We start from the raw sequence: 20,832 nt of genomic DNA, 5'->3' as shown, positions 1-20,832 counted from the left end.
AAAATCTCCCAGCTAAAAATCAGTCTTCAAAAACATTAATACCCCATAATCAATAATTTATTTAATAAAATCATTTATTTTTTTAAAGTGTATCCTGAATCTTAACATTCATTTCCATTTAAATTAAATTATTAGTTTATTGGCAGTGAAGAATTATAGTATTGGTACTATAAAAATAATTTTAATGCTTATTAATAACATGCCTTTTACTTTTATTTTAGGTTCATTTTACAGGCATACATTAATATTATTAATTTCTCAAAACCACAGAATTACTGAGGAGTTGTAGAGTGATAGGCACGATAATGTGTTATATAAATAAGATAATCTGCTAAGTAGGATTTCAGGTGTAGTTTAGTTTTAATATATTAACATTTTCATTTGTCCATACCTTTATTTCTCCCTAGGCCCCTTATATCTAGTACTCAGATTAAAAAAGTCATTTTCTATATCCTAGTCTTTTCTTAGATTTGGTCATATAAGTAAGTGAAGCAATGAATGCCTGCACCTCTTTTGGGGGGGGGTGAGGCAGTTGGGGTTAAGTGACTTGCCCAGGGTCACACAGCTAGTAAGTGTCAAATGTCTGAGGCCGGATTTGAACTCAGGTCCTCCTGACTCCAGGGCCAGTGCCACCTAGCTGCCTCTTTTCTTAGACTTGAAATAATTATAGGCAAATGTAGTTTTATTATCCATGACTAATACATATGAAATTGGCCTTATGTACCCCAGAATTTACACCTTTGCAGAAAGAAAAATCATGGTAGCAGAAGCTGATTTTTAAAATTAAAAATTCTTGCTTGGATAAAGCCATTAAGTAAGGAGTTGGGAGGACATAGAGGGAGATACAATCTTATAATTCAAGAGAGAAATGGTACCTGAAAAAAGATAGCAGTGAGAAGAAAAGGAGTGTTATTAAAGCACTGGGAGACTAATGTTGATCTTACCTTATGCGGTATTTAAATTTGCTTCTAGCAAACAGAAGGGGAACTGAGTTGAAGTGTGAAATACAAAGTTTCTTTAATATATCATGTCAAACTTTTTGTTTTGTGTATTGGGTAGTGAAGAAACAGTACTCTGTTGCCATGTAAATATATTCGTATCAAGTGTCTACTTTTAAATTTTAATATTTTACTTATATAAAAAACATTTTTACATTCATTTTTTTACAATTTTTGAATTCCAAATTCTTCCTCTGCCCCTCCCCCCCATTGAAAAGGCAAGCAGTTTGATATAGGTTATACATGTGTGGCCATGCAAAACATATTTCTGTGTTAATCATGTAAAAGAAAACAGACCAAAAGAGAACAAAAATAAATAAAAAGTATGCTTCAGTCTGCATTCATATGTCATCAATTCTTTCTCTGGAGACATTTTATCTATCATAAATCCTTCAGAATTGTCTTGGATCTTTGTATTCCTTAGGTTAGCTAAGTCAGTCACAGTTGATCTTCATACAGTATTGCTGTTACTTTTACAGTGTCCTAGTTCTGCTCATTTCACTTTGTATCAGTTCATGTAAGTCTTCCTAGGTTTTTCTGTGAGCATCCTGCTCATCATTTCTTATAGCTGAATAGTATTCCATGACAATCATGTAACTTGTTCAGCTATTTCCCAGTTGATGGCCATCTCCTCAGTTTTCAATTCTTTGCTACCACTAAAAGGGCTGCTATAAATATTTTTGTCTTATAGGTCCTTTTCCTTTTTGATTTTTATCTCTTTGGGATACAGACCTAGTAGTGGTGTTACTTGGTCAAAGAGTATGAATGGTTTTATAGTCTTATGGGCATAATTTCCAATTGTTCTCCAGAATGATTGAATCAATATACAACTTCAACAACAGTGCATTTATGTCTCAATTTTCTCACATCCCCTCCATAAAAATGACTTTTCTGTCATATTAGCCAGTCTAATAGGTGTGGGATGGGGGTGGTAGCTCAGAGTTGTTCTAATTTGCATTTCTCTAATCAGTGTTTTAGAGCATTTTTTCATATGCCTATAGATACCTTCGATGATTTCATCTGAAAACTGCCTCTTCATATACTTTGGCTATTTATCAGTTGAGGAATGACTGTTATTTCTACAAATTTGACTCAGTTCTCTATATATTTGAAAAAGGAAGTCAGTGTCTACTTTGGGGGGGGGGCAGTGAGGGTTAAGTGACTTGCCCAGGGTCACAGAGCTAGTAAGTGTCAAATGTCTGAGGCTGGATTTGAACTCATGTCCTCCTGAATCCAAAACTATTGGTGCTTGCTTCATCCACTGTGCCACCTAGCTGCCCCCCCAAAAGAAACAAACATTTTTTTTCTACTTTTTGAAAACAAAATGGGGTTGTGTTCAGATGATCAGGAAACTCTAAACACATCATATGCCTCACATTGCTTTTAATTTTCACTCATTCTTTCAGTGTTATTTATTGCCTGCTTTGTGTATAATAGTATGAATAGATATTTAGATGTAAAATGTGCTCCTACAACCTCAAGGAGCTTGCAGTCTCATTGGGAAGGAAAAACATGGATGAAATATAAAATAAAAATACAAACCAATATTGTTAGTACTTGAAGTCAACCAACATTAAGGGCTCACTTGTGCAGAGACACTATTAGCTAGGCCTACAAAGCAAAAAGCAAGAAAGAAGCATAGTCTCTTGCTTCTTTCATAAAGGAGCTCTTTTCTGATCTACCTTTCCCCTTGTGCATCAGTTATTATAATTCATGATAGACTATCATAAATATATGTGAGAAACCTTAAGAGGTCCAGGGACATGGGGACAAGAAAGTTATGGACTGCATTGCCTTAGATTGAACTATAAGGGAGTGGAACAATTTCAGGAGAGATCCAGGGTAAGTCCATGTTTAGAGGGTCAGCAGGTGGACAGGATGAGAAAGGCTGGAAGAAGTTACAGAATATGAGTCACGTGAAGGAGAGTAGCATGAGCTAATGTGGTGTGAAGGTTACTTGGAACCAAAATTTACAGGGCACTAATTATCGGGGGGAAAAGAATGATTCAGTAGGGAGTCACTGAACATTTTTGAGCGGGGCAGAGAAGCATTGTGATCAAAGCTGCATATTGGGAAACTTAAGCTTGCCTTGTTAGGAAAGGTGAATTGCAGTGAGAGAGACCAGCCGTGAGGCTATGAGAGTATCCCAGGCAAGAGGTGGTAGCATTGGCCGGGGAAAGACAGATGTAGGGGATATTCTCAGTAGAAAACTTGGCAACTGAGCTGAAAGGGACTTTAGGGATCATTTAGTTCAGAGGAGTCAGACACAGTCCATAGTTCCCACAAGTGCAGCCAGAACCAGATTTACATGTAATTGGGAAATATTTTAACAAAAAAACACAAAATGTGCAGTCCACAGGCACATCCTTATGTATAGTTAAAGGCTCCCATTTCTGTTTGAGTTTGACACCACTGATCTTGTCCCATCTCTTTTTTACAAATGAGGAAACCAAGTCCCAGAAAAGGGAAATGACTTACAGCAATCTCAGAGCCAAGGCACAAACCTAGGCTTTCTGATTTCATATCCTGTGTGCTTTCCATTGAACCCTCCTTGGGGCCAAGGTACAGGGAGAGGAACAGAAAGGATGAGTCTGTAGGGGCCAAATTTAATATGGGGAGAGTTAATTGGGTGGCTCGCCGTAATATTGGGGGTTCAGAAAATAATGAGGGACCTCTAGGTCCAAAGTTTCCTCTCTTCCAAACTGCCTTTTTTAGTTATTTCTCCCGGGCTAATAAGAAAGGAAATTAACAGCTTCTTTTCCACAAACAAATCAGGTTTTGTTAATGGGAATAAAATGTACAACAAAGGTGAAGTTAATAAAGCCACGGACAAAGGAATAGGGGAAGAGAAAAATGGATAAGCTAAGCTGACTGACTCAATCCCCAAACTTGCTTCTAATTCAGCTAATTCAAAGAACTGGCCTCGTTTCTATTAACTCACCACGTGGGGTCCATAGTTTCTATGGGAGTCAGCTGTGCAACCCCTCTCCAGTAAGCTCTCGGAAGCTCACCAACAGGAAAGAAGACTCCCAACTTCAGCATTCTCTTTTCTACCTTTTCTCTCCCTCCCCCAAAAGGGAGGTCCTTCAAGCTGGATGGCTGAGATTGGTCCCCCTGCTGACATCAGCAGTATATGTCCCTCATGGCAGGCCAGGTGTGGCCTTTATCTAATCATCCCAAGTAGGTACTTAGTTGGTTTCTCAAACAATACTAACTCACTCAGGTGGGACCCCTGGGGCGTCTGCCAAATTAGATTATTTTATCATACTCCCTCCTTTGTTTTGTTGAAACACAGAGTCTTTCCTTGATTAAATAGTAAAAGGTAACAGAATATCATACCCTATGCTAACAAACTATGTTAATAACAATATAGGAAAGGGAGAAAGGGAAAATTTTGTCCAGAGGGGCAGTCCCTCATAGACCTGCACTTTGATCATGTCTACAGAGGGAGGACCTCTGCAAAAGAATACATATTACAGATGGTGTATATAATAACAGAAGGAAAAAAACAAAAATGTTCATTTAAAGTCCTTGAAATCTTATCTTCATTGAATGTTAAGATGTCATCAGGGAGCCTGGGTTCTGGTTGTCTCTGGATACTTTTACTTTAGCTGTTTGCTGGATTTTCACTAATCTTTAGTATAGCATTATCAATGATCAAATTAAACAGTGAGAGCTCTTCAAAATATAATTCATATTTAAACTCGATGCATACAGCGTGTTACATTCCCCCCTTTGGAAGGTATTTATACCTATATACAATACAGTGTTGAGGCAGTTATGCAATCTGTAACACTTGTGTCTGAATCAAGGCTAAATTTAGTGATGTGTCCGTGATGACACTTGAAAATGTTATGGAAAGGTTACCATACCACATTTTGTGGTTCCAAGACATCTAGTAATTGCACTAGGCTCCAGGTGGATGGATTCTGACCATGCCACCAGACTGAATGAAAAAAGCCGCGTTAAGTTAAACCAGGTGCATGTGTTAGAGCTTCCATGACACCAGGCCATTTTTGGAGGGAGAGAGGAAGAAACTGGACTATGTCCAGCAATTGTGATCTACATAGCCACTATCATAAGCAAACTATGGGCTTCCTGAATGTATTTGGCTGTTCTCTCAGCTTCTATCAGGGCATCTTACGTGTACCTCTCTCTCCTCCTCTCGTACATATATTCTCTCCAGGACCTTTCAAGCTCATTCTAAGAGCAATTAGTCTCTGAAATGGTAAGTTTCCATAATTCATAAATCTCATTAATTTCACCAAAGGCAATGTGATGGTAAAAATGCTGCATAATTTAGGATATACTTGTAATGTATACAATAATTCCAAACCACACCCAGAGTATACACAGTCACAATGGCATATAAATGATAAATGAATGTAAATGGCTGATAATATTAAACATTATTACAGAATCTTCTTTGAGCAAGTAAACCACATCATCTTGTACATGAATTCTCTAATTAGTATGACAATAACAAATACTTGAAGTGATAATCAATTTATCAAAAAGAAATAAAACCTCAGTCAGTGAGACTCAATATGTTTATTGATTGCCTTACAAACCAAGCCATAGGGTTCAATTACCCTTTGTTTGGGGTTTTGTGTGTTTGTTTTTATTATTAACATAATCCCATAAACACTCATTAAACCCATGGTTCTTTCAAAAAAGAAAATTGTGATAGCTTCAGCTTCTGAGGCTTAATGGCCCCACCTATATCTTTAGTTGTAATGATTGCATTATCCTTAGTCCAGTCCAGGTGATAGATTCTTGAAGTCATCAGAGTTGAATGGTATATACTTGAAATTCATTCAGCTTACAAAATTGAGTCAAAAAGAAAAAGTCAAAGCAAAAAATCAAGAGGTTTCCTAAGTATTCTTTTGTTTTTGTGCTGACCTTTAGATGCCTGATCTGCAAGCGCTGGTGCCAGAATGCTCTGCTTAGCCCTACTTTCTTCATTTGCCTCAAAGATAGAGGTGGCAACTTCTTTAATCTTTTCTATAGCCATATCTTTCCAGCCTGGACACTGTGTTATAAAATATTTGCGGATTTCTGTCAAGGATTGGTGGACAAATGTGTTAAATAAGCACACTATAGGAGTCCTTTGAATCTAGTGGGTCCAGTCTTGTAAATTGCCTAGCCGCTTCACAAAGTCTATTGTAAAACCTATTAGGTTGTTCATTAGGCTCCTGAGTGATTTTTAAGGTCAGCAAAAAAAACTCTAAGGTGTGCTGTTACTGTGATAAACAAGGACACTCGCTGAGGGAATGTAGAACTAGAAAACAGGAACTTAAGCAGGCAATGACTGAGAGTCTTAAAGATTTCTTCAAGGGAAATCGGAATAATTATGGACTTATCTTTGGACTTATATTTTACAGGCTAGTGAAAGAAAAGTATGCCATCATTAGAAAGAAAATAGTTTCAAAGAGGGTTGAAGTTTGGAGAGAAAAATAATGAGCTCTTTGTGTGTGTGTGTACCATTCTAATTCCAAATTCAGTCAGCATGAAATTTAAAATTCTTAGGAAAAAATTCTCCAAAAAATCACCCTTACAAAAAATTTTATTCCGGCACCACCACATGCATCCATTGGCTTATTATCAACATATAGTTGGCAGCATTTTTTGCAGATATATTCAGTTTTGCTGAAAATTATTGTACCACCTGTGACAGCTAATCTGCAGAAAACTTCATGTGGCATATTCTTTTTTTTTAAAGTATTTAAGATGACTTCCACTTGGATTGACAAATCAAGTTGGTAGTTTATCAAAATTCTATGCTTTTAGGAACTGTCTAAATTACTGACTTGATTTTCTATATTTAAAAGGGACACTTGGGTTGGCAGACTATTAGCTTAAAGCGCTTAGTAATCACTTTGTGTACAATTCCCTTTCTGATTGGGAGTTTTTTTCCCTCTGATTTTACTATTAATGATAAATATGAATAGAGATGTCTTTTAATTGATGTTTTATGGTTCTTTATTAGAAAAGAGAAAAGTTACAAGATGAAGAAGAAAGAAAAAGCACCTGGGTTAGCCAAGAAAGACAGAAGACACTAGACAGACTTCGCACATTTAAGCAGGTAATATATAAAATACATTCATTTACAGTTTATTATAAGAATGCAAAGAAAATTGTATACATACTTCTAGGATTTCTGTATACTTGATTCTTTAAATGTTTAGAAAATTACAAGTGAAATTTAACTATATAAATTTAACTATATTTTGATTGTAAAGGTATAATCTTTTCCCTGCTTGTTTTTAGAGTTAATATTTATCTGACTATTAAACTATTAAAACCAAGTCTTCAGTCCTCTTGTTCTCACTTTAACATTGTTCTACTGCTATTTGCCAGGTTCAGCAGGAGGGCAAGGAAATGACCTGGCTGCTCTGATAAGCCTCACTTCCTTGCAGTCCTGTTAGATACTGTACATCCAAGTGCCAGGTTTTGCTAGTTAATTTTGGTATGCACCAATGGGTAGGATCCCAGAGATACTAATTTGATGCATCTTTTTTAGCCACACTAAAACACAGTGGAATGGCTGTCTCAGTGATTGAAAAATCTGTCTGTGAAAATAACTAAAAGCCTACTGACTTAGTTATCAGTTTTAAATACTCTTGAGCCTTAGTGGGGTCTGTGTTACAGAACTACATTATAAGTGAAATTTTCTTCTAATAGTCTTTTTAGTAGTTGAGTGACTAGAAATTCTTACAACCCAGGCTATCACCTTATCAGGTCATATAAAAAGATTCCAATATGGTTAATCCAATAAAAATATAAATCGTATCCTATTTGCATAGCAAGGATCCAATAAACTGTAATGTAATCAGAGCTCTTTAACTTCAGACATTCTTTTCTTTTAAAAAAACAAAACAAAACAAAAAAACAACTCCATTTTTAAAGTTTTCATATGAAGAATATGTTAATGGGACTAAAAATAATTCTTTGTTGGCTAATTAATATAAGTGAACAAATTATGCATCTCTTTACTCTTCATATCTTCACATTTTAAATGGGTAATTATTTACAATGGAAATTTGAGTAAACAAGCTCAGTCTGACTGATTCTTGGTAAGGTAAGTCCTTAGTAAAGGAATTATAGTGGCACATGTTAGTAAGATGTATCAGATTCTGATTGCCTGGGTTTTCAGTGATAAAGTCTGCTGTATGTCATACAACTTTTGTTCTGGTTGTCTCAAGAGCAACTTTTGCAGGAAAATATAACAATAATATCAGAATTTTAAGTTACATAACAATATATCTGCAAGCATTTTTTCTTTTACATGATTTAACCAATTTAACTGTTTTCCTTTAGCGGTACCCTGGACAAGTCATACTTAAGTCAACACGACTTCGTCTAGCTCATGCAAGGAGAAAAAGTGTTGTTAGCCCAGTGTCTGGTGTAGATCAGTCTCAGTCCCTACCAATAACCCTAAGGACAGAAGAGAAAACTGAAGAGGGGGAACGAGGAAAAGAGGTGCTTAAATCTTTACAAACCAAGGAACCCCAGAGACTGGCACAGCTTGAAGAGCCTTCATTAGCACAACTTGAAGCTACTTCGTTACCTCCCAGTGGTGTTACCTCTGAACTGCCTCATGTTACACCTCTTCCACTTCTTACTGATAATGACCTGATACCAGGTACTGTTACTGTTGTCCCACTCCCACCACCTCTTCCTCCAACTCCTCCTCCACCACCCCCACCACCGCCCCCGCCACCCCCACCCCCTCTACCTACTTCTAAGGACGGTCCCACAGAGTCCCTGGAGAAAGGCCTTTCTAAAGTGGAAGGTGAAGAGAAGAGAATCCCAAAGTCTGCCAGTGCCCCCACAGCACATTTCTTTGACAGTAATCAGCTGGTTAGTGCCAGGAAGAAACTTAAAAAAACTGCTGAAGGTTTGCAACGGAGAAGAGGTAATTTTCTTTTTCTTTTCTTTTCTTTTCTTTTCTTTTCTTTTCTTTTTTTTTTTTTTTTGCGGGGCAGTGAGGGTTAAGTGACTTGCCCAGGGTCACACAGCTAGTGTCAAGTGTCTGAGGCTGGATTTGAACTCAGGCCTTCCTGAATCCAAAGTCAGTGCTTTATCCACTGTGCCACCTAGCTGCCCCTGAAGACGTAATTTTCAATAAAAGTATAGTTAAACTTTTATTTAAAGTGAAGTATACCTATTGCACTTTTATTTCATAGTTCCTCATAAAGCTTTTTATTTTTTAAACCTTATGTCAGATTTCATGAAATTTAGGAATTGCATACTGCCATTAACAGTTCTCCATTTTTCTCCTTTTCATGAAAGGGATTAGTGATTCTTGAGTAATATGGGAATGGAAAATAGTTATTTTAGCATGATCATCAGAGGAAGAGATCTTACTTAGGATAAGTTTGGTAAGAACTGATAATAGGTATAGTAACTAGAGAAATAATGGATGTTTACGAATGAGAGTTTTGAAGTATCTTAGATCAATTGATAGCAAGAATTTTTGAAATGTTTACAGTGTGTAAGTTCTATGAGACATTAAAAATATATATAAGAAGCTTACACCATTTAGGAAGATACAATAAGAAATCTAGATTAGAATTGAGCATGTAAATTATCTAAGTTAAAGAATATCAGTCACTAAACTGAGCAAAAAGTAATTATTATTTGTTCAGTTTAGTCAAAATCTAGATGTTGGGGCTATTTCAAGCTTAGAAAGCAGCTCGACACTTTCCCTTTCTGTAAAATAAAGGTTTCATTAGATCACACATGGGCTTGACATCTGGCTTACTTGAAGCCATTGTCCCCAACATTTATACTTTTAGTGCCCAGTTCTTTTTCCCTTAGATGTCCCTTGCCCATAGTTGCAAAGTATGGCTGGAATGCCAACTGCACTCATAGGAAAAATTAAGAGGGACATTTTTAAAAGAGCTCTAATCAGAATAAACTTTAGCTGCAATAAATCTATACTTTAATTTTAAAGGGTGATCTTTTAAACTCTTAAATAGTTCTTTGGTTAAAAGGAGAGAGAGAATTTGATTCTTTATAGGTGAAGAGTTTGAGTTATAGGTGGCAATTGTGTTTTGCCCTTAAACCTGTTAGGAACAAAAATTACAACCTGAAAAAAGTGGTATTTTTAGGCAGTTACAAGAAGTCATGTTATTTGTCCTTCGTTCTCAAAGAGGACCTTGACATTGGGGTGGGGAGTAACTTACACTGAATTGTATTTAAGGGAGAGCTGTGAAAAGTCACTATTCTCTTCTTGAGCCATCAGTGGTATAATGAAAAGGACATCGCTCTTAAAATCACCTGACCTGAATTTGAGCCTCACCCTAACCCTCACTTGGGCAAGTCATTAAACTTCTCTAGACCTCAGTTTTCTTATCTGTAAAAGGGAGATAATACCATTTACATTGTCCACATTAGGTTAGGATTGTCCCCAGGAAAATATTTTTATAAACTTCAAAGATTTTTAAGAAGGTGAACTTTTGTCTTAAGAATGTGTTGGACACCATTAGGGCATAATCACACTTTATGTCTTTAAAGACAACAGTTCCCTAATCTTAATTCTTTTACTTATCAGATATGAGAATACCAATGCACAGACAAATCAAAGTAGAATTTGTATTTTTCCTATGCAAGTTACTAGGAGCAGCTCTTTAGTAGAAATTGTGTGAATAGACCAAATGGTCAAACTTATACTGTTTTCACTGTCTAGTTCTAGTGATTACAAAATTTCACTATGAAAATTCTAATTGTTTATTTTGTTTTTGCTTACCAAAAGTGAGTTCACCAATGGATGAAGTACTGGCTTCTTTGAAACGTGGTAGTTTTCATCTGAAAAAGGTTGAACAACGAACTCTGCCTCCTTTTCCTGATGAAGATGATAGTAATAACATCTTGGCACAGATAAGGAAAGGGGTGAAACTGAAGAAGGTACAGAAGGAAGTTTTGAGAGAGTCCTTCACACTTTTGCCTGATACAGACCCACTAACACGTAGCATTCATGAAGCACTTCGAAGAATTAAAGAAGCTTCACCAGAATCTGAGGATGAAGAAGAGAGTTTGCCTTGCACAGATTGGGAAAACTAACATGTAAATGGTCCTGTCTTTGTCAAAAACATTTTCAGTTGTTTTTTTTTTCTTTCTTTCTTTATTTGGGGGCAGGGATAAGGGTGATTCAAATTGGGTTATAATTTGGGTTAATTATATTGTTTACCACTTTCTCACAACATTGTGTCATGAATAATAAAACTTTTTACATTTATGCATTCCTTAAATCAGTGCATCAGAGAAGTAAGTTTTTGAGATCTAAACACCTCTTTCTAACAGAGGTTGAATGATCCCTACAGTACAGCTGTTTCCTTGGTAATATACCTTATAAAAGTGAAACAAACTTACAGATTAAGTCATCAGCACATTCTAAATGTGGACTTTTTTTTTTCCAATTTTTCAGTGTTTCTGACTTGAAGAAATTGACAGTCACTATTTCAGGCTAAATAATCTCAAATCAGAAAAAAAAAAGGGCATTCTATACGCAATGAACTTTTAACATTACCCTCCCAAGGAGTCACTTTTCTAATAGTATATCTTGCCTAGGTCATGGAAACAAGCTAATAATAGTTGCTTCTGTATTTTTCACACAGATTTGTAGGCAGTATAGCAAATTACTTGATAATTGCCAATAGAAAACATGTTAAGAAATTCACCTAAGGATTTCTCTTTTTGTGGTGGTGGTAGTAGTAGGGAGGTGTTATTATGAGTTGAACCACAAATAACAGCTAAAATTAAGAAAGGAAATTATCTCATGTTTAAAATAGTAATATAGCCCCATGCATTTTATTTGGTCTTATTAACATTTTTTTAATAGCTGATTGGTTGTTTGGTTTTTAGCCACTTCCTATTCACAAATATAATAGGTGCTATGCCTTTGTCTTTATCTAGCACTTTGATTAAAAATGTTGACCAGAACAGGACCAACCACAGAGCCTTCTAGCCCAACGTTAGAGACACTCCCTACTCCAAATGGATGTTGATCCATAATAATGATGGTGGTAACACATCTAGGTTAGTCCTCTAAACATTTTGATAAGAAAAGCTAAATACATCTCCCCCATTCTCCATGATCATCAACAGCAACTTAGCGAAATACGTTCTTGAAATACTCCAAGCTATAATTGGTTGGGGCTGTATCAAGTGATTTAAATTCACTTAGAGCAATTAGATATTCTTAACACTTAGGATTTTAATTCCATATTATCTTGAGCTCATAATATCTCAGATTGAGAGCTTGAAAGGAATTCAAAGTTCATCTAGTTCAGAACCCTCATTTGATAGATGAGGACATTGAAACTTTGAGAGGTTGTGGTTTCATAAGTCTAAATCCTAGTACTTAGAAATTCAGTGCCCTTTTCCTATACCTCCCTGCCCTCTGAAACATTTTTGTTCTATCCACTCTAATCTTAAATTGACTTTTGGGGGCAGCTAGGTGGGGCGCAGTGGATAAAGTACCAGCTCTGGATCCAGGAGGACCTGAGTTCAAATCCAGACCCACACACTTGACACTTACTAGCTGTGTGATCCTGGGCAAGTCACTTAATCCTCATTGCCCCACCAAAAAAAAAAATATTAAATTCACACTTAATTGAGAAAACAAAAATAGAAGTTAGGTATCTTCATTTGCCTCTGCTGTGCACTATCATTATCTTGTTCATCATTTTCTGGACTTTAGTCATCCTGATGCTATTCTTATAGGGCCTTGCTACTTTTCCATTCATCTTTGATTTTTACAAAGTCCTCTTCAGGTAGTGAAGTCAATCTCTGGAGATTTTTTATTTGTTACTAGAAGTATTTGTCATTTTGTCTTGAGAATTTAGTCTTTAAGAGTTTTTAGTCTCAGACTGTGGCATCTATCTTTTCATCAAAATTGTACAGTCATATCATTCTCCTCTCTCTCTCAGTGATGAACAGAAAGGACTTTGTTTTTCGAAGCTCTAAGATAACATGTCTTCCAAATATCTAGTCGATAACTTCCCCTTCACCAACTAACCCCAAAATAGTTTTACAAGTCATGTCTTCTACTTCCTAAAAATGAAATTTTCAGCAAGGCAAGTCAGGAAATTATTTTTGGTTTTAGTGGAATGATCTCCAAAAATTCTCCAGACAGCTGAATTAACTGATTGTTACTTTATCTGCCTTTTTGCCAGTTCTGTCATTTTTAAGTAATTTTAGTCAACTGTGCCCTCAATTATTGACTGTATATAAATTCCTATTTGAGCCTCACAACAAACATATCAAGAGTCGCTATTAATTATCTCCATTTTACAAAGGAATAAATTAAGGCCCAGAAGTTCATTGACATGCTTATGGTCACATAATGGCACTGCCCGGCTTGAACCTAGCTCCTCTGACTTCACATTGTTTACCACTAACCTTGTTGCTTCTCAAGCAAATGGGTGATTGAGTTTCTTTTTGGTAATTTGTATTTGAATACTTAGAAGTTTAGCACTAAAAAAGACTTAATGCAATCCCATCATTTTATGGATGAGGAAAACAACAAGACTTAGTTTAAGGCCTAAAGTAATTTATATAATTCCTACTTTTTGAGTAGCAAGGATGGATAAAGCCATAGAAATTTTGTCTTTGCTTTATTTTTAAAGATTGAATTTCAAAGTCATTCATAATTTTTAGATAAGTACTATATATACATAATTAAGAAATTTATAAAAGGTACTTTAACTTGGCTTCATTTAATTTCTTTTATTAATTTTTTTCTCCCCCTCAAAAAAAAAATCTGCTTTCTGCTAGTTGTGTGCATTGTCCTAGGCCCTTTAAAGGAAGGAAGCACATTAATGAGATGGTACTTTTCCTCAAAGACCTGACAGTCTAAGGTTTGTGCTAAGACATACAAAAATCACTTAAGAAAGTGATTTTTTTTATAATATTTATATAATAGAGCTGATAAGCAGTTTAAAGGAAATATAACTTGCTGGAGTATTGGGGGTCTTGGCTTGTTAAAAAATTTGGATAGAACAATTCAAATGATGGACTTAACACATCATTTCACCCTTAAAGCCAATGTTATGGATTAATCCCAGTATACTTACATGGGGAAGCTTGACAGTAAATATTGTCATTTAGACCATTTGATTGCATATTTTGGTTGTACCCCTGACACACAGAACACTGACTACATATGGAAAAAAAATGAGCCTTATTTAAATGTATTACTAAGGCTTTAAAAACATTCGTCCTATGTTTCAAATTTATTTTTATTTTTTTTAAATGTATCTTTTCACTACCTGTCCACAAGGAGGCAGGATGGTATAGTGGAAAGAATACTGGATTTGAAGTCAGAGGACCTGGGTTTCAATCCTTTTACCATCCATGCTACCTTGGTTAAGTCATTTAACCTAAAAGCTTCAATTTCCTCCTCTATAAAATCAGGGTTTGGCTTAGATGACCCTTTAAAAAGGTCTGTTTCTGTTCTAAATCTTTGACCTTTGCAGTCTCCAGTTACATGGTACAGATAAGTGACTGTTTTTCAAGTCAGACACACAAAAAAAGCTCTGTCCCATACGTCAAAAGAAAATTTTCATTTGATCACAGTAATTTCTGGAAATAATCTCTAAATCGGTTCAGTCCTTCACAACAAAGAACAGTTAAGCAAAAATACCCATCACAGTGACCACATTTAATAATAAATGTAACATTCTACAGTTAAAGCATTGCCTTTAACAGGTTCTTTTTTAACATGATTTTGTTTTTGTTTTTGAAACAGGTGACTTAACAGCCACTGAGAGGAAAAATAATGCCCACAGTTGAAGATTATCTTCCTACTCCTTTGGGGGAAATTTGTAAGCATTTTGATGGTGCAGTCTAACCTGCATTAATTCAGTGTGTGAAAAGGGAAGCTATTTCCTAGGCCATCTTCCTGATTCTATCCATCCCAGCACAGAGAGGTTAAAGTGAATTTTAGATGTGCAGTGGATGGAATCTTAACAAAGAGAATGTCTCTAGGATACCCTCCCACTTTTTTTTCAAAGCACTTTTTTCATTTACATCAATAGAGTGGCCAGTTAAAGTTAGAAGAATGCTGTGGCATTGATGAACATCTACTGTGAGTTGTATCAGGACTGCTATGAAATCTGCCCTTCAGTGCACTGAGAAATACAGCTTCTTTCACATCAGTTTATTCCACAAGCAGTTAAAACGTCTTTTTTAAAAAAGCAAAGTCCTAGTTTACCCTAGTTCCTATGACAGGCATTTATAAGAAATTCAGATGGAAAATAACCCCAAACTTCCATAATTGTTCATCTCCAAAAGAATTTGCATATAGATGTGAAGTGACATCTAAATAGAGACGTAGAGTAATCATGGAGATACATATATTAATATTTATTTACGATGACATAATACACTTAACACGGCACATTTTTAGAAAGCCAGAGTCTTACACTTTGTATGTTTTTTGAAGTAAAACTTTCCATGTGCTTTAAAATAGCTCTTCATAATTCTAAGTTTATAGTAGTTTGAATTTTATGTGCAACTTTGTTATGAGAAGCAATACTTTGTAATTTGATAGGACTTCAAATTCTTTTTACTCTTTCTGTTTAAACTGTTACTTGATAACTGTAACTCATGAAATTTCTATTTGGAATCACATGAAGATTACATAATGGGGACCCAGTACTTTAATCTGTATACTATATAAATCAGGTTTTGTGCTCCACAGTTTAAAAACAAAGTGCTCCACAGTGACATATCCAAAAAACCCCAAAATACATAGCCTCTTCAACTGACAGTTCACTAACTTTCAGCCCTCTAAGTAAAACTTTGTTGAGTAATCTTCTCCATTGACACTCTGAAAAACAATCACAACTGAAGACTAGTAGTAGTTTGTAGGTAATTTATTATTTTTTTTTTTACCGTACCAGAATACTAAAAGGTTATTCACAGTTGTGAATAGTTAAAACATCTCAATTTGACTAAACACAAATTTATCTAAAGTCTATTTAAACTAGGTAGAACACTTGAGTACAATCTTACTCTATAATAAGGGGTATCTATCTTGGACCCTATACAAAAAGAATTAACTATTGCTGTAAGAAAGGGGCCTCACAAAATTCAGTCCTATAAGACCTTTAGTGTTATAGTAAAAGTCCCAGTATGTATGCACTGCTACTCATGTGTTAATGAATGAAAAAAAAAATGGTAATACCATACTATCAACCCCATTTCTTTTCAAACAATTGGGAGACACGGAGAGTCAGCAAGATGCCCTGCAAAGGTCCTAAGTCTTAGGCTGTTCAGATGTCTTGGCTTAAAAAAAAAATAACTTGTCTATTTAAGTATTGATACTGCCAAGTGTTGTTTGTTGGAGAGTTTAAAGAACTATTTGGAAAGTGCTTGTGAGCAGCAGCCTTTTTCCAAAGTGGCATTCTTTTTATTCAGGCAACATTTTACAGATTCATATATTATTTAGGCAGATTAGTAATACCAATTTAATATATGAAATTTAGTTATGTTAGAATCTTTAAACAAAGAAGTATTGCACGACAGTGAAACAAAAGTAAAATTTGCTTTTTAATTTTAAAAAAGTTTGCATTTAGTGATAATGTTTTCATTTTTAAAGCTAGAAGCTTTGTAAACAATACATTAAAAAAAACAAAGTACTCCTCTCAGCTATTCCTTTGGATACAAGTTTTCTGACCCTAGGTCTTCCTAGCCTGTTTTCTTATTTATAAATAGATAAACCAATAACAGGCCCTTTTTAAATTAAGAGCAATATGTTCGTGGCACCTCATTGTGGGCTTATTTCACATGTTTCAGAAGTTGACTTAAGGAAGATCTGTCTTCCACCACATTCAAGTACTACAAGCACTTCATTATAAGGCAGTCTTAATTAAAAGTTTCCATTGCTATTTCCCTAATGGCAGTGTCACAGCAAGACTACATTGTTTATATTGAGTTAATTTCCAATGGCAAGATGACTGATTCACTCCACCAATTACTAATATAATTTATGGTTTTTTTAACATAAAATTTCAGATCTGAACAAAGTTAAATAAGATTATATTCTTTCCTTAGTACCCATCCCCCATTAAAATATAGACTCATTATACTGGCCTTGTATGTATATTGTAGCTATATTTATAAAAATTTTAATAACCATTTGTTATATTGAAAAAGTTGTCTGATTTATTTCTCTCCAATTAAACCTGATTCAAACAGTTTTATTACTGTTAATTTATCATGTTTCCATAATGAGAATTAGAAGTTAATATACAATCTCAGTCCAAACTGCCATGTTTTTAAATAGGGAAGCAAATATGTATTGTCTTTGGGGTGTTAAAAGATTAACTTTACAGTTCCCTGAGAGTCAGTTTCACATATTTTTCCTATTAATAGAACTGAACTTGTATATATAGCCATGTACAGTGTATAGAAAAAGTATTCCTAATGCTGCAGAATCTTGGTGGTGCTGTCACAGTATGGAGAAATGCCTGACTTAGGAGGCTTTACAAAGATTGTTATCTTGCTTGTTTGACATATCCCTGCAGACTTAATGAGCATGTGAGTAATAGAAAAACAATTAAGTCCCAGTTCCATCCCCTAAACCTTTGGAGCAGAAATGTTTTTATAAAGTGCATTTTGAAAAGAGACTCTTAGTCCTTACTATAATACACTGCACAGTATATTATTTCATAATACATGAAATTATAACCATTTATTTTACTTTTATGTATCAGAAAGCATCCACTTGTTTATTAACAAGCTGAGTGATACTAGATCACCTAGGGGGTGGGATGTATGAGGCCATTTACTATAAAACACAGTTTTAAGACAAGAGGAGCATTACTGCTGCCAGCACAGATTCTAAGAATTCATACTCATAAATGAAAGGAAAGTAAGCCAAAATGAAAGGACAATATCTGATTTGAAATAAAATCAACAAAAGTTTTTATACATATCCATAAAATTGTATTTTAAAATCATTTTAGTCATTTGTTATGTTTGCATAAGCTGAAGATAGCTTTCTTTTAGCGTAGGGGAGAGGTTTTCTGGTTGTGATTTTGTTTTTATAAAACACAAAACCCTGTTTTAGAGTTTTATAATCTAAAACACAACACACCACCACCACCACCATCATCATCAGCTATTTACTTGTAAAGAACTTGTGTCCTTAGAGGCAATATCAGGGATTTGGGATTTCATATATTTTACATGGTTCTTTGTAAAGAGCCATTTTGCCTTTAACATGTTTTTCATTTGGTAAACTATTTCAGAACTCTGACAGGTGCATTATTGAAATGCAACCAATTGATAAGAACCATAAGCTTAATTGTTGTTAACCCTTGTTCTCTTTGTTGCACTGAATTAAGAAGATTATAATTTATAAGGCTCTATTCATTTTAAACAGATTTTATTTTCTTTTTAATATATTATTCTGTTATTTCTGATAAATTCCCAAAAGCACGAAAGAAAAAACTGTACACATAGCATTCGAAAATTGATGTGTTACAAAGCAGTGAGGGTGATTTTAGAAAGAAGAGGTAAAAGTGGAAGCACCTTACTGTTGGAGCACATTGCATTTATTTAGAACTACTGCCAAATACGGTAGTTACATTTTGAACTTTCTTGCAAAGTGCTCTCTATCTAAAGCACACTGACCAATGTCACTGCTAACTAGTTGCTCTGTAAAAGAAGCAATGGATATTTTCTAGCCTATAAATATAGTATAATTTAAGAAGTTTTCCTACAAAATGAGTTTATATTGCTGCCTAAACTGTCATGTATGTAAACGTTTAGAGGTTTTTAAAGGTGGGAGGGAGATGCCAGTATACTTTCTGGATTGATTTTTATACATGTTTATATATATGTGTGTTGTGTGTGTATGCACTCATGTGCATGCATGCATATATATATAAATGTTATTTGTCTTGTCTATTGAGTTATTTTTAAAGGTCTGTTCATTCCAAATTCCTAAATTTGACCCACAATGTTTACACCTTGGCACTTGTAGAACTGTGATTCCAATCTAACAAAACAAATCCTTTATCATTGGCTTTGAGGAATTCCAAATTCACTGAACAAATGTACTTCCCTCCAACAGTGCTTCTGTGGTGTGGAATTACAGAAAATATCTCTGATTTTGACAGTGAGGAGCCCTTAGCAAATTTGTGGTTCCACAATATATACAGTAGATTTGGGGGGGGGGGGGGAAGGCAGTAGTGGTTCTAGTTAACAGTGGAGAAGGTTGTCCTGAGTAACAGGGAAAAAAAATACACACATAATTTGTTCAGAAGGTATGATCCTCACACACAAAACAAAGGGTTTGTTACTTTTTTGAAGACCTGCATGTTAATTATCCCTGGTTGAATGGTAAAGGGTACAACTGCTATTCTGACTCCTCACAAGATCTTCTCATTTTAAGAAGTCACTTTAATCATGAAGTGGTATTTTTCCCCTATTTATGAAGCAGGCGGGATAGACAATTTGACCCACACAACGACTTCTTTACCTTTGACAGTATCTCCACAGCCTCATTGTACTGTATGTCTTGCCAAGTTTGAAAACCACAATATTCAGTTTATGAAGAATAGAAAGCTACAGATCATTTTGCATGATTGCAGCTCATTAGGGTTAATTAAACTGACATTTTTCAGCCTGTCTGGATAAATGAAAATTCTAATGACAAACTGATCCACCTTCACTAGCTTTGTGCAATATTATAAAAATAAAAATAAAAACACTAGCACATTGTGCTTGGCTTTAAGAAGTTCCTTAACAGTTGCATTTGAGTGGACATTTTAAATGCACATTGTATTGTAAATGCCAATTCTTGCAAATTTACAATACTAAATAATATTCAATGTTCTAAAGTATTAAGTAACAAAGTGTAAAGTAAAAAACTAAGCAAGCATTTAGAGCAATACTATGAAATCTCCAATAATTGTTTCAACTGTTGCCTTTTTCTTTTTCTTTAGTGCAACTTTTCTGCAATGTAATTATTGTATTGCTTTTTATTTCATGTTTTTTACACTCATGACTTCAGAGTTAAAATATTCTACACCAAGTACTGCAATCACTTTTCTTGTACATGCAATGTAACAACATACAGTTTTGGTGCTTAACAATATTCCTTTTTTTTTCTTTAATAAAGGATATTTATTTGAATTATTTGATTTTGCTCACTCAGAAATGATTTCTGCATATTTGTGATTTTCATTTTAGGTGGAATGGATCATTTATGTAAATCTTACTTTTCAAGCATGCTGTAGAATTTAATTTTCTTTCTTACTTTTCCTTCAAAGTTTGTGGTAAAACATTCTCATTAATTGAAAGCATACACAAGACCAGAGGCACTGATTTTAACTGTAGATTCTTGAGGGGGTAGGTAGGGGATAATCTTGTGATTTCTCCCAGTTAATCAAGACATTTTAGCAGTGATAAAACCAGAAGTTGTGTTGAATTTCACTTAATGTAGTAGTCATTACTAGGTCATATAACTTAATACAAAACAAAAAAGGAAGCCTTCTTGTTTTAAGGTGTGGCAATAATGTTTTGTGGAAATGTTTTATCTTCTAGTGGGGGGAAAGCTGGCTAGCTTGGTGGGTTTTAAACTTTTGAAGATAAAAGTGCTAGATCCCACTTTTAATAAGGAAATGTGATTATGTTATTAGTATGGATTTGGAAAAAAATTAGCTAAAATTAATCTCCAACTGCTTTCAAATGATATGATTGTCTTAAATAATTTTTAGAAATCTACTTTAATGACTACCATTTTGTAATGAGAATGAGAGGAATTCTAGTTTCCTATCTTCTGATGTAAAACTACTTCCCAAGGAAAACCTAA

At 34.8% G+C, this 20,832-nt stretch overlaps 1 protein-coding gene across 4 annotated transcripts in view; it reads left to right on the top strand.

Annotated features, from left to right (window-relative positions):
• Nucleotides 1-15,149, top strand: part of JMY (junction mediating and regulatory protein, p53 cofactor) — an 85,740-nt gene extending 70,591 nt beyond the window's left edge. Inside the window, exons 8-11 of one of the 4 annotated variants that reach the window (XR_006353275.1) lie at nt 6,988-7,083; nt 8,319-8,916; nt 10,759-12,041; nt 14,755-15,149. Coding sequence is in view for 3 of the 4 variants with exons in the window: in XM_043966960.1 (XP_043822895.1) it covers nt 6,988-7,083; nt 8,319-8,916; nt 10,759-11,066 (1,002 nt within the window). In the remaining variant the exon portion in view is untranslated. The remainder of the gene's footprint in view (nt 1-6,987; nt 7,084-8,318; nt 8,917-10,758; nt 12,042-14,754) is intronic. The other 3 variants (XM_043966983.1, XM_043966960.1, XM_043966973.1) reach the window with 3 other exon arrangements.
• The last annotated feature ends 5,683 nt before the right edge of the window (nt 15,150-20,832 follow it).

This window comes from Dromiciops gliroides, chromosome 1, assembly GCF_019393635.1.
Source record: "Dromiciops gliroides isolate mDroGli1 chromosome 1, mDroGli1.pri, whole genome shotgun sequence".
In the NCBI taxonomy this organism is placed as follows: domain Eukaryota; kingdom Metazoa; phylum Chordata; class Mammalia; order Microbiotheria; family Microbiotheriidae; genus Dromiciops; species Dromiciops gliroides.
The sequence above is the reverse complement of the archived record's forward strand: the minus strand, read 5'-3'. Positions and strand labels throughout refer to the sequence as shown.